The 14,827-nt window shown below is 44.5% G+C and overlaps 1 protein-coding gene across 3 annotated transcripts in view; it reads right to left on the bottom strand.

The window, feature by feature from the left end:
- Positions 1-14,827, bottom strand: part of caskin2b (CASK interacting protein 2b) — a 421,869-nt gene that overhangs the window by 22,134 nt on the left and 384,908 nt on the right. For 2 of the 3 annotated variants that reach the window (XM_078570791.1, XM_078570793.1), the window contains 3 exons: positions 13,651-13,734; positions 11,755-11,876; positions 10,417-10,501 (listed from right to left, as the gene is read on the bottom strand). In XM_078570791.1, the coding sequence (XP_078426917.1) occupies positions 10,417-10,501; positions 11,755-11,876; positions 13,651-13,734 (291 nt within the window). The remainder of the gene's footprint in view (positions 1-10,416; positions 10,502-11,754; positions 11,877-13,650; positions 13,735-14,827) is intronic. The other variant, XM_078570794.1, reaches the window with a different exon arrangement.

Below are 14,827 nucleotides of genomic sequence, written 5' to 3'. Positions count from 1 at the left end.
TCCACCATCTCTTATCCATCATCTCTTCATTGTCTCATTGATATCATCTTCCTCTATCGTCCATCACTTTAAACTTCTTTCCAAATTGTTTATGTGCCAGTTATTTAACCCATTAACTGTTCTCTGTGACAAGGGACAGAATTCCTGACTCTTGACATCTATCATTCTCCTCTGGTTCTGTTCTGCTGTATGACGGTGTTCCCTTATCTTCCTGTTTTCCCAATTCAGAGGAAGGGGACACACCTAGAATTCTAATCCAGTTTATCAGATGCTGATATATCGTTCTAAATTGTGAGCATTATTCGGATTTTCAGCATTTACATAAAAACATAAGAAATAGGAGCGGGGTAGGCCATTCGGCCCCTCAAGCCTGCTCCACCATTCAATAAGATCATGGCTGATCTGCCTGTGTTTCGAATTCCACATTCTCATCTACCCCCGATAACCTTTGATTCCCTTGCCTAACAAGAATCCATCTATCTCCGCCTTAAAAATATTCAATGGCCGACCTCCACCACCTTCTGAAGCAGAGAGTTCCAAAGTCTCTCAGCCCTCAGAGAAAAAACTTCCCCTCATCTCTGTACTAAAAGGGCGACCCCCAATTTAAAACAGTGTCCCCTAGTTTGGACTCACCCACAAGAGGAAACATCCTTTCCATGTCCACCTCGTCGAGACCGTTCAGGGTTTTATATACTTCAATCAAGTAACCCCTCACTCTTCTAAACTCCAGTGGAAACAAGCTCAGTCTGTCCAACCTTTCCCCATAAGATAACCGCTCATTCCAGGTATCAATCTAATAAACCTCCTCTGAACCACCTCCAAATCATTTTCATCCTTCCTTAGATAAGGAGACCAAAATTGCACGCAGTATTCAAGATGCAGTCTCACCAATGCCCTGTATAACTGAAGCATAACATCCTTACTTTTATGTTCAATTCTTCTTGTAATAAAGGATAACATTCTATTAGCCTTAATTACTTGCTGTACCTGCATACTGACTATTTGTGACTCATGTACTAGAACACTTAGATCCCTCTGCACCTTTGCAGTAGTTCTCAGTTTAAGTAATACTCTGCTTTTTTATTTTTCCTTCCAAAGTGAACAACTTCACATTTTCCCACAATAAAATCAATTTGCCAGATCTTTACCCACTCGCCCACTCACTCAACCTATCTATATCCATCTGCAACCTCCTTGGGTCCGCTTTACAACATTCTTTCTTTGTGTCATCTGCAAACTTAGCTACTATGCCTTCACTCCCCTCATCTAAGTCATTGATATAAATTGTAAAATGTTGAGGCCCTAGCGCAGACCCCTGCCGGACTCCACTCATCACATCCTGCCAATTAGAAAAAGACCCATTTCTACATACTCTGTTTTCTGCCAGCCAGCCAATCTTCTAGCCACGTTAATATGTTTCCCAACACACCATGAGCTTTTATTTTCTGCAACCTTTGATGTGGCACCTTATCAAATGTCTTCTGGAAATCCAAGTACCCCCCAGTACACCTACAGGCTCCCCTTTATCCAAAACGCACATTACTCCTTCAAAAAAACGCCAATAATTTGGTTAAACATGATTTCCCTTTCACAAAACTATGCTGACTCTTCCTGATTACCTTGAGTTTTTCTAAGTGCCCAGCTTTAAGCTCCTTAATGATCGATTCTAACAACTTCCCCATGACAGACATCAAGCTAGCTGGCCTATAGTTTCCTGTTTTTTGCCTCCCTCCCTTCTTGAACAGAGGGGTTATATTTGCTACTTTCCGATCTGATGGAACCTTTCCAGAATCTAGTGAATTTTGGAAAATTAACACCAGCGCATCTACTACCTCATTAGCCACCTCTTTTAAGACCCTAGGATGAAATTCCTCAGGACCCAGAGACTTGTCAGCCTGCAGCCCCATCAGTTTGCTCAGTACCACTTCCCTGGTGATTGTAATTTCACCAAGTTTCCTCTCCCTTCCACCCCCTGATTTACAGCTATTACTGGGATGATTTTTGTATTCTCTATAGTGAACACAGAAACAAAATATTTGTTCATTTCATCCACCATTTCCTTATTATCTACTATTAACTCCCCACTGTCACTCTCTAGAGGACCAACACTCCTGTAGAAACTCTTGCTATCCTTTTTAACATATCTAGCCAGCTTCCTCTCATACTTTTTCTCCTAAATAACCTTTCATTATTCTCTGCCGTTCTTTATATTCTGACCAATCATCTGTCCTGCCACTCATCTTTGCGCAGCTATATGCTTTTTCCTTAAGTTTGATGCTTTCCTTAACTTTTTTAGTTAACCACAGATGGTGGGTTCTCCCCTTAGAATTTTTCTTTATAGTAGGAATATACTTATTCTGAAATATCCCTTTAAATGTCTGCCACTGCTTCTCTATTGATCTATCCTCTAGCCTAGTATCCCAGTTCACTTCAGCTAGTTCAGCTTTCATGCCCACTTAGTTGTCCTTATTTAAGTTTAAAATACTAGTCTTAGACCCACTCTTCTCCCTTTCAAACTGGATGTAAAATTCAATCGTATTGTGGTCGCTTCTACTTAGGGGTGTGTTCACTCTTGAGGTCATTAATTAATCTTGTCACATTACACAATACCAAGTCTAATATAACCTGCTCTCTGGTTGGTACCAGAACATACTGCTCTAAGAAGCTATCTTGAAAGCATTCTATGAACTCCTCATCCAGGCTACTACTGCCAATCTGATTTTTCCAGCTTATATGTAGATTAAAGTCACCCATGACATTGTGGCTACTATTAGGAGGCCTGTAGACCACTCCCACTCATGACTTCTTTCCCCCACTATTCCTCATCTCCACCTAAACCAATTCTACATCCTAATCTCCTGAACCAAGGTCATCTCTAACTATTGCACCAATGCCCTCTTTGAATAATAGTGCTACCCTTCCACCTTTACCTAGCTTCCTATTCTTCTTGAATATCATATACCCCTCAATAGTCAGGACCCAATTCTTGTCATCCTGGAGCCATGTCTATCAGATTATATTTATTTACTTCTATGTGGGCCAACAATTCATTTACTTTGCTTTGCTTGCTATGCGCATTCAGATACAGAGCATTCAGTTTTTGTCTTTTTGTTATCATTGGAACATCTAGTCTTGACTGTTGTTGTATTCTTGGGTTTTTGTCTCTCTGTCCTTTCCTGCCATTCTCTGACCCTCATTTCCCATATTGCGGTTTTGCTCTCCTACTTGACTCTACCCCTTGAATTGTTACCTCTACCCAAGCTTGATCCCTCACCCCTCTTGTTTAGTTTAAAACCCTCTCTACTTCCCTAGTTTTGTGATTCGCAAGAACGCTCATCCCAGCACGGTTCAGGTGTAGGCCATCCCAACGGTACAGTCCCCACTTTCCCCAATACTGATGCTAGTGCTGCACAAACCAGAACCCACTTCTCCAACACCAGTCTTTGAGCCACACATTCATCTCTCTAATCTTATTTACCCTGTGCCAATTTGCACGTGGCTCTAGTAATAATCCAGATATTATTACCTTTGGGATTCTGCTTCTTGATTTGGTGTATAGCTCCTCATACTGACTATGCAAAACCTCTTTCCCTGTCCTGCCTATGTCATTGGTACCTGCATGGGCCATGACAGCTGGATCCTCCCCCTCCCAATGCCTCTCCAGCCCTGAGCAGATGTCCCGAACCCTGGCACCAGGCAGGCAAACCAGCCATCTGGATTCTCATTCTTTGTTGCAGAGAACTGTGTCAATCCCCCTCACTATACTGTCCCCTACTACCACTACATTCCTGTTCACTCCCCCCAGGGAGCAGGGCTTTTTCCCTCTTTTTATTCCCAAAGTAAGATAATTCTCAATCAAATGCACAACCTAAACACTATTATAATCCTCTCCTCATCACAGAAGACATTTGCTTCAATCCATTTTCTCCAATGAAGAAAATGATTATTAATCAGAGGTAGATTTAAAAATGATCTCTCAGCTTCTTCCTCCCTCCTTTGCACATCTCAAAGCAAAACATACTAACTTGAATTTCCTTTATTCCAAAAAAGGCAAGGTTCACGTTTTGAAAAATTAAACTTGAGACGGTGGTGGCGGGGAGGGGGGTGGGGGTTTGGTCATATCTCCTAGCAACATTAGGGCTTGTGACTCACCCTACCTCCAATCATCATGATGCAACCTTCCAGGGTTACTTTACTGTTCAACTGTTCGAGTATCCACCACAGCAACATTTCTGACAATTCTTTCCATGGCTCAATGTTTTAGGTCAGTCCTCACCGAATACTGCCTCACTCGAGATTCACAAGCGAAATGTGAACTTGGGTTCGAGAGAGAGAGAGCACAAGAGAGAGGAATGCGGACCTGGACAGGTGATATCATCAGTTGTCAAAGGAAAGGTTGTTCCACGCTTGTTGACTCAAATGGTCTTTTATCTTTGAAACACGATCTGCAGGATTTAGCAGTGATCCTGGCATTAGGAAGTCTCAAGAGCACCGCTGCAGTTCAACAAGCCCCTTTCCCCCACTCCTACCCTCCCCCTCCCTCATTCTAACATTCAACAGCAGTGAAGCTAATCTAAGCTGTGTTCCTCTGACACTGTGTACACAGTCAGGATGGCGGAGTAGCCTGGTTGTGGATAAAAAGCCCTCTGGTGCTCAGACTGAAATTGGAGAATGTCAATCTGTACCCGGTCACAGTACATCCACTTTCTGCCATGTCCAGAATTGGATTGGGAACAAGGCAGGGGCATGGGGTGGAGGGAGAGGGTGGGATTGTGGCTAGCATTCTGGTTTACTTTATTGATAAGGAAAATTCATTGAATACTTCAAAGGCCTCAACAATTAACACCTTCACAGCATGAGCTCCAGGAACATGAGAAATAGATTCACACACATTTCATAATTCAGACTTTCTTGGGTTACAATCTCAAAATGACCAGACGGCCCCTTTCAAAAGCACATCTGGATCATCCATACCAAAACATGGACCGGATTACATGGTTTCACGGAGTGGAGTCTATCCTATATCTTTTCTCCCAACCTTTGGCAGGCATTTCTATCTGATAGATTGACAAGTTTCGTTACCTGCATAAGTGCTGCCAACCCTGGACGTACGTATTCCGAGAGGTTTCACCTCATGACCACTCACCGTGAACCACTCTGCCCATTCAAACAAGCCCTTTTCTCATCTCTTAATGTCCAACAGGGCTTTGCTCATAGCAGCATTTTAGAGATTGATCTTTAATTCCTGAAGATTCCTGGTCAAGCAACGTCTTGATTTTAAAATTCTAATTCTTTTTTTCAAATCCCTCCCTATCTCTATAATCTCCTCCCACCCCACAACCCTCAGATTTCTGCTCTCCTTTAATTCTGGCCTCTTGAGCATCCCCAAGTTTAATTGCTCCACCATTGGTGATCGTGCCTTCAGTTGCCTAGACCCTAAGTTCTGGCACATCCTCCCTACACCTCTCTGCTCTGCTTTCCTCCTTTAAGACACTCTTTACAACCTACCTCTTTGATCAAGCTTTGGTCATCTGACCTAATATCTCCTTATGTGGCTCAGTGTCATACTTTGTTTTATAATATCTCTGTGATGCGCCTTGGGACGTTTCATTTCTAAGTTGTTGTTGTTGAAGACTCTGGGCCAATCCTGGAGTGTTGGCAACCTCTACACCTACAATCTTTGTTCCAGGGCAGCTCCAGTGGCAAGTGGGAGAGCGACACAGGCAGAATGAGCCCGCCCTCCCCGCTCCAAGCCTTCGGTTTTCAGCCAACTAACACTCAGCCTCAGTAAAGGTGCCCACATCCTGAGAAAAGACTCAAAGGGAAGATGAAAGGGGAAAATCCTAGTGTGAGTGCAGGACGGAAAGATTGGGGGGGGGAAGAAAGAGAAGCAAAATCAAAAGTCAATGACTGGGCAATGCCAAACTTGGGTTTCAAAAGCTGACGGACTGTGGCAGAGAGGAAAGACAGAGAGAGGGAAGGAATTCCACAGTGAAGGTGTAGAGAGAAGGATCAAAATACCTGAAGCTACAATTCTCAAGAACATAAGAGAATACAAGGAACTCTCTCTGCACTGGCCACATATCTGCCTCTGAGACAAGCCCCAGCTAGCAACAGTTAATCAGAGTTTTCAATCTATCAGATAGAACAGTCTGTTGACGGAAGGGGGAAAAGGCTACTCTTGGTGTGGTAGGGAACGCCGAGTCCTTGGCAGATGATCAAACCATGTCCGTCAGTGAGAGAAGCTCACTCACCCATTAACCATGCACACGCTCCTTGTCCCAGCCCAGCCTGTCGTGAGAGCATGGAGGTTGATTTACTGATGAAAGTGATAACAATGCTTTGATGTTTACATGAATAGATCTGTTTAAAATAAAATTACTGTCTCAAGGATAAGTCATTCATACAATTGCCTGGACTGGATCCACAGACACTGCTAGATTGTTTCTGTCTCTGTGGTTTGGGAGTGGGTGGGAAGGGTTGTTATGCAGAGTGATTTAATCCAAGACTTCAAACAAGGTGTCAGCTGAGGCTCAGTTGGTAGCACTCCAGTCTCTGGGTCAGAAAGTTGTTGTATCAAATCCCATTTCAGAGACTTGATCACATAGTCCAGATTGAGACTCCAGCATAGTGCTGAAGGAATGCTGCCCTGTCAGAGATGTGTTGTCTTTCAGATGAGACATGAAACCAAGGCTCCTTCTGCCCACTTAGGTGAACAAAAGACTGTATCAAAGAAGAGTGGAAGCATTCTCCCTGGGGTCCTGGCCATATTTATCCCTCCCTCAACTCATCACTAAAACAGAGCATTTCCTATCATGTTGCTGATTGTGGGAGCTTGCTGTGTATAAACTGGCTGCCGTGTTTCCTACTTTTGAGTAGTGATCCTTTCCCACATACGATGTGCCAGTGGAACATACAAACATATGAATTAGGAGCAGGAGTAGGCCATTTGACTCCTCGAGCCTGCTCCACCACTTGATAAGATCATGGCTGATCTGATTGTGGCCTCAACTCCACATTCCTGCCTGTCCCCAATAACCTTTGACTCCCTTGTTAGTCAAGAATCTAACACTGCTTTAAAAATCTTCAAAGACCCCGCCTCCACCATTCTCTGGGGACGAGAATTCCACAGGCTCATGCCCCTCAGAGGAAAAGAATTCTCTTCGTCTCCATCTTAAATGGGAGACCTCTTATTTTTAAACTGTCCCCTAGTTCTAATCTCTCCCACAAGAGGAAACACCCGTTCAGCATCCACCCTGTCAAGTCCCCTCAGGATCTTACATGTTTCAATACGATCGCCTCTCAAACTTCTAAACTCCAACAAATACAGCCCCAGCCTGTCCAATCTTCCCTCCTAAGATAACCCCCCCCATCCCAGGTATCAGTCAAGTGAACCATCTCTGAACTGCTTCTAATGCATTTATATCCTTTCTTAAATAAGGAGACCAAAACTGTACACAGTACTCCAGATGTGGTCTGAACAATACTCTGCACAACTGTAGCCAAATTTCCCTACTTTTATATTCCATTCCCCTTGCAATAATCAACAACATTCCATTTGCTTTCCTAATCACTTTTTCTACCTGCATACCAACTTTTTGTGATTCATGTACCAGGAAACTCAGGTTCCTCTGTACCTCAGAGGTCTGCAATCTCCATTTGAATAATATGCTGCTTCTCTATTCCTCCTGCCAAAGTGGACAAGCTTTTGCACATTATGCTCCATCTGCCAAATTTTTGCGTATTCACTTAATCTATCTATATCCCTTTGCAGACTCCTCATTTCCTCTTAACAACTTATTTTCTTACCTATCTTTGTGTCATCAGAAAATTTAGCAACCGTACATTCAGTCCCTTCATCCAAGTCTTTGCTATAGATTGTAAATAGTTGAGGCCCCAGCACCGATTCCTGTAGAACTCCACTAGTCACATCTTGCCAACTCAAAAAATGACCCGTTTATACCTACTCTCTGTTTCCTGTTAGCTAACCAATCATCTATCCATGCTAATACGTTACACCCTATACCATAAGCTCCTATTTTGCGTAGTAACCTTTGATGAGGCACCTTGTCAGATACCTTCTGGAAATCCAAGTATGTCACATCTACAGGTTCCCCTTTATCCACCTTGTTTGTTACTTTCAGAGAACTCTAATAATTTAGTTAAACACAATTTCCCTTGTACAAAACCACATTCTCCTGTTACAAACCATGTTGACTCTGCCTAATTGCATTAAGATTTTTTAAATGCCCTGCTATAACCCCTTTATAATAGATTCTCGCATTTTCCCTATCACAGATGTTAAGCTAACTGGCCCATAATTTCCTGCTTTCTGTCCCCCCCCCCCGCCGCCCCCACTCCCTTTCTTGATTAGAGGAGTTACATTCATTATTTTTTAATCTGGACCTTGCCAGAATCCAGGGAATTTTGGAACATTAATACCAATGCATCAACTATCTCAGCAGCCTCTTATTTTAAGGCCCTAGGATGAAGTCCATCAGGACCTGGGAACCTGTCAGCTTTTAGTTCTAATAGTTTTCTCAGTACCTTTTCCCTGCTGATTGTAATTGTTTTAAGTTCCTCCCTCCCTTTCACCTCTTGATTTACAATTATTTCTGGGATGTTATTTGTGTCTTCTATAGTGAAGGCAGACTCAAAATATTCAATTCATCTGCCATTTCTTTATCTTCCATTATTAATTTCCCAGACTCATTCTCTAGATGAGTAATGTTCACTTTAGTTACTCTTTTCCTTTTAAAATACCTGTAGAAACTCTTACTTTTTGTTTTCATATTTCTAATTAGCTTTGTCTTGTATTCTAATTTCATTCTTTGCTGTTTTTCATATTCTGTCCAATCTTCTAACCTGCCATTACTATTTGAGGAATTCTACATTTTTTCTTGCAACTTGATATTAACGTCCTTAGTCAGCCATGGATGCTGTGTCCTTCGTGATTTGCCAATTTGCATGTGGCTTAGTTAATAATCCAGAGATTATTACCTTTGAGGTTCTGCTTTTTAATTTAGCCCCTAGCTGCAACTCCTAAAGCAGAACTTCTTTCCTAGTCCTACCTATGTCATCAATACCTACGTGGACCACGACCACTGCATCCTTACCTCCCACTGCAAGTTCCTCTCCAGCCCAGAGCAAATGTCCCAAACCATGGCACTGGGCAGACGGCACAGCCTTCTGGACTCCTGCTCTTGGTTGGAGAGAACTGTATTTATCTCCCTGGCTGTACTGTCCCCTCCTACCACTGCATTCCTATTTACTCTTCCCAATTTGAATGGCTTCCTGTACCATGGTGTCATGGTCAGTTCACTCATTCACCCTGCAGCCCCTTCTTGCGTCCATACAAACTGCAAGAACTTTGAACCTGTTGTACATTTGCAAGGGCTGAGGCTCCTCCACTTCTACCTTTTCAATCCCTATACCTGCCTCACTCGTAGTCACACTCCTGTTCCTGACCAGGACCAAATCAGGCGACCCTACCTGAAGGGGTGTGACTACCTCCTGGAATAAAGTGTCCGGGTAACTTTCACCCTCCCTGATGCAGTGGAGCATCTGCAGCTTGGCCTCCAGCTCCATAACTCTGAGCTGAAATTCCTCACTGCAGATGTGCTTGCCCTGGATCACACCTGCCTCCATGAGCTCCCACATTCTGCAGCTGCAACACAATCATCTGCTCAGCCATCTTTATAGAGTTTTAATTAATTAATTAATTTACTGATTAAATTTTAATTAATGTCTCTAGTCCTGCCTGTGGTGGTATTTTTATTATTTCAATAATGTTCTACTTACCCCAATTGAAATTGTCCAGTTTAGATAAGATAAGTAGGAAATACTGGCCAATCATCTATCTGCTTCCCTGTGATGTCACACCTTAATTTTTCTTTCTGAGTGTGGGTTCTGCCTGGCTCCTTGTTACAGGCAGTGGCGGTGGATAGCCACTCCTCACACAGACTCTGGGAAGCCCAGCTCTTGCCGCTATTTATATCTCCGCTGCTCTCGCTGACCCTCAGAGGACAGACCCAGGCAAGAATCAGTGCCAGGTCTAGATCAGAGGTGTTCAAACACTAGGCACGAGTGAGTGCTGAGAAACAAATACAAGGTGGAAGAGGTACAAGAGCCAACTCTTCCACAGTCCTGGCTCTGTCCAGTGACCACTACTGATCCTCTATTCTGCAGTATATACTTGTGCATATGCGCGCATGGGAGCGGGAGCGCATATGGGAGCGGGAGCGAGTGAATACCTGTGTGTGTCTGTGTGGGAGCGAGTGCGTGTGCGTATAGAGACTCACTAGCCATTATTTATAAAGTGTGAATTTATAACATGATGCAGAGTGGCACCCAAGCCTATTTGTAGGCTGACAGTAAGACACACATACGGAAAACAAGGTGTAGACTGGCTCTTACCTGCAGGCTGGTCAAGCTGTTTGCCAAGGGTTTCTGTGCCCTTGCAGACCTGCTGATGTGCCTGATCTCCACCAGGGGGCACAGCCTGCCAGAAATCAAAATACATATTAGAGCTGATAGAAATGGTGAGTTACTGGGAGTTTCAGGCACATCTTTCCACCCAGAACAACCAAAACATGTCAGCCATTCACCAAACTGTTATATTGTTTTGACTAAGGATCAGGTTCTCAATGGCCCCTGTGTCAGGCGCCTTCTATTCTCTCATCCTAGGCCCTGAAGAACTCCAGGCGAGAGGGCTGACAAATCACCTGTAGCTAAGCTTCAACTCCAAATCCTCAAACCAGTTTTGGGTCACCTCATGCACATGATTGCTCCATGCGGAGGTAATGACATATATCCCTTTGGGAATTTTCCCAATCCCTGCTCCGGGGTCTCATGCAGCTTAGATTGCCTGTGTGTGTGTGTGTGTGTGTGTGGTTTTCAGGGAGAGGGAGGATAGGGGGTGGGGGGGGGTGGGGGGGGGGGTGGGAGGGGTGGAGGTGGGGGGTGGAAGGACGGAGGAATAAGGAGAAGGGTAGCGAATGTTGGAGGGGGGGGCAAACTTCTGGAATGTTCTGAAATTCAGATTTTTGCTCCCATATTGCCATAGTCATACCTGCAGCAACATGGTCAATCAGCAAAGTTGCCATTTGGTGCACTGTGATTCAGAGCAGATTCCTTTACCCTGCTGTAGTTCGGGAAAGGGATGGGGGTGGAAGGGAGGGTGGGGAAGAGTTGAAACAGCAGGAGGCAGTAGAAGTGGGTCCAACAGAATGTGTTCAACGACAGTGTTGAAATGGGCTGACTGGGGGAGGGGGCTTGGGGCAGGGGAGCCAAGTTGTCAGTGGGGGGATTGCACTGGGAATTGGGGAGCGCAGACATACCTTGTTTGAAAGCTGATTCGAGAACTGCACAGAATCTGAGGGCCAACATGGGGGCCAGAGACAGGTGTCAGGGGTTCCCTGGAGAGACATCGAGGGCAACCTTAAAGCTGGGTTGGCCAATCTCAAAACAATTCAGGAGGTTCCCACACATTCCCCACCCCACCCCACCCCACCCCACCCCACCCCACCCCAGCCCACCCCACACCCCCCCCCCACCCCCTCCCCCGACAATGGTTGACGGAGTGAAAAGGGACTGAGGGTTATTGGGAGGTGGGGATGGGGATCTACAAAAAAGGTGGACAGGCTTGCTGAGCTAAGTTGTTCTTTTCCTGTTTCCTGTCCTTATTCTGATATAAGAGCTTTGCTGCTGGGCAATGCCAGTGACTGGCACCGGGATCAGTCTGTGCTTTCATACCTTGCCATTCTCCAGGCCAGTAGTGGCAGTCTGTCCGTTGCCACTCTCTGTGCTCTGCCCGCTTCCAGCGCTGCGAGTACTGCCTACACTGCCGGTGCTGCCCACGCTGTTCCTGTCACCTGCTGGATAAGAGTACAAATGACACAGAGTGACGAGGATTATCGCCAATAGGCTTGAGGACATGAGACAAGACATGCAGGAATCATTTCTCCACATCCCTCTGTCTCATAATGGATCCAAACTCCACACCAGAAAATGGAACACACAATCTACACTGACACTCTGGTTCTATACTGAGGGAGTGCTGCACTGTCAGAGAATCCGGCTTTTTCGATGAAATACTTAGCCTCTATCTGGTCCTTCAAGTTCCATGGCACTATTCAAAGAAGAGAAGGTGAGTTCCCCCATGTCCTGCTCAATATTCCTCCATCAATTAACATCTAAAACAGATTAACTGCTCACTCATCCTGTTTCTTATTTATGGAATCTTTCTTTATGGAAATTGGGCACCTCAGTTATCCACGAAACAAACAGGACTGCACATCAGAAAGGATTCATTAGATTCGAGGCAGTTTGGGCCATTCTGAGATAGGAAAGCATACTGCTTTAAATTCTCTTTCTAATCACTGCCTATTTTTGTCTGATTACACTATTTTAAAGCAACATATTGAAGGTGATAAATAAATGTTGTTGTGCATTAACCTGTTCTCTTCAGCCCACCAATGGCAGCCTTGCTTTAAGCTGCCAAAGATTAATGCTGTGAAGTTTCCTCCCTAAACTTCTCAGCCTCTTCACTGTCCACCTGCTACATTTAGATTCTCCTTAAAACTGCTGCTGTGGCCATTTTGGTCACCCCTCTTTCATTGGCACATTATACATCTCTGGCTAATTAACTCTGTGATGCATCGCAGGACATTTTCCCATGCTAAGTGTGCTTGTATAAATGCAAGTTGCTGTTGTATTCATTGATTCTAAATTATATCGAGCATATATACATGTAAACCCAGTTTGAGTATCACATTACACTAAGAAAGGACCTTGGTGTTAGGAAACTCCTACTTGAGCATTTTATCAATGGACAGATGGAGCTCAATCTTGTAAAAAGATTCCAGGATCATAAACCTAAGCTTTGTTTTGAAGGACGGAGTGTGAGCAGATGATGCAGAAGGGGCCCAGTGGAGGAAAGCAGCCAAATACGACAGAGACATGCTGTCTAACAAGGTCACCTCTTGTCCAATACACTCAAGGGAGATACCAATACCTCAGCTCAAACACATGCTGGAGTGAATAGACACAGAAGGGTCAGTGATCCCTTGAAATTTCTGCTCTCATTTCCCCAAATGCCTCGTCCTCCACTTTTCCACCTTGTGTTGAAATCAAGATGCAACTGCAACAGCTAACTCACTCTTTCTCAGGACTTCAAAACAATGGAACAGCCCACCTTTCCCCAGCTTTCCTTCCTCCTAACATCTAAATGCTTTTGTAGCACAATCTCAGGGTCTCGGAACCAATACTTCTGACTTTATCTTCTCTCCTCCCCTCTACAACAGCGATGCCTTGAGATACGGGACTTGGTACTTCCCCCACTATGGTTTACGGAAACATCAATGACATTAAGGGGAACGGTTGGGAAGCAAACATGGGGTTCCAATACAAGGGTGGTTTTGTTTGACACAGAAGAGGGAAGCTTGGGAGGACGAGGGATGCAGCTGGAACAGATGAATTAAATTCCACTCCGAGGCACTGCATTAGCATTAGGGTTTTTGGGTGAGCAGAAGCAAGGAGTAAATATTCTTAATATTTAACAGGAAGCACTGACTCTGGAACAGGGTTACTCAGGTATACCACAGGTTGTATGGGGCCGGGGTTAAGCAGGAGGGTGAGCATGGTGCTTACCAGGATCTGGTTGCCTGAGGACCCAGATATCCTCAGCAGAAGTGGAGAGCAGGACTGTTGGGTAGATGCGGTCCATGCCTTTCCCTAACGTAGATAAGAAGAAGCGATGGGTCTGCATGCGTGATCTTCGCAACCTAACAGACCAAGAATAATGCAAACCAGAGGCCCCGTTGCATTACCAGCAAATCAGCCTCTCTCCGTGTTGTGGGATCACTCAGGATCATGCTGCATTCAGCATTCCACGGGTTGCCAGGAGACCCAAGGCCGACATAAGCAGTATGGAAATAAAGGTGGGATAGGCCGCTCAGGGTGGCGCCTGAGGCCTGCTACCGTTTCCATGGCAACAAAAACATGGCAGAGTAGGCCCAGCTGAGAAACAACTGACTTGAGTTCAGGAAGCTGGAGCTCCATACAACCCATACTGCACCGAATCTATTCTGTTCCACATACTGAGTGTCTGCTAATTATAAACAGAGGCTGACTCTACACTTGAATAAAATATAAAAGAATACAGGACATGCAAAACAGAAATGCTGTGAGCCCCAAATCAGTTTTTAATTTTTATTTTCCTTCCCCTCCTGCCTATATCTGGGCTACAAGCATAAGCTGCCCTCTAAAGGCTTCCTCCCATGGCTATTCTCCACCTCAGATACTGAAAACTGACAAGAAACATGGAAGCATCGCAACCAAGGCCAATTCTGCCCTCAGCCAACATTTACACACACATTCACTCGAGTGCGTTATCTCCCTTTACTAGCCCAGGAGCAATCAGGCCAACTATTGTCTCCGAGGATCACCTGCCTGATCATCAAGTCCATCACAGGCTGGGAAACGAATCTGAAAATAATTTTGATCACCCCTCTTTCACTGGCTCATTGTCCAGCTCTGGCTAACTAACTCTGTGATGCATCTTGGGGCATTTTCCCATGCTAAGTGTGCTACATAAATGCAAGTTGTTGTTGTATCCATTGGTACTAAATTATATCAAGCACATATACATGTAAATGCTGTTTAAGTATAACATTAAGCCAAGAAGGGACCCTTTCAAGTGTTAGGAAACTTCTACTTGAGCGTTTTCTCAGGCACCTTCTGGTCTTTACAGCTTTGTACCATCCTCGTGACAATGTCATCTACAAGGACACTGAGGTGGTTTACTCTTCTGATTGAAGAGAGAGAC

This window comes from Cetorhinus maximus, chromosome 24 (genome assembly GCF_964194155.1).
Source record: "Cetorhinus maximus chromosome 24, sCetMax3.hap1.1, whole genome shotgun sequence".
In the NCBI taxonomy this organism is placed as follows: Eukaryota; Metazoa; Chordata; class Chondrichthyes; order Lamniformes; family Cetorhinidae; genus Cetorhinus; species Cetorhinus maximus.
This window is presented reverse-complemented; position numbering and strand designations above follow the sequence as displayed.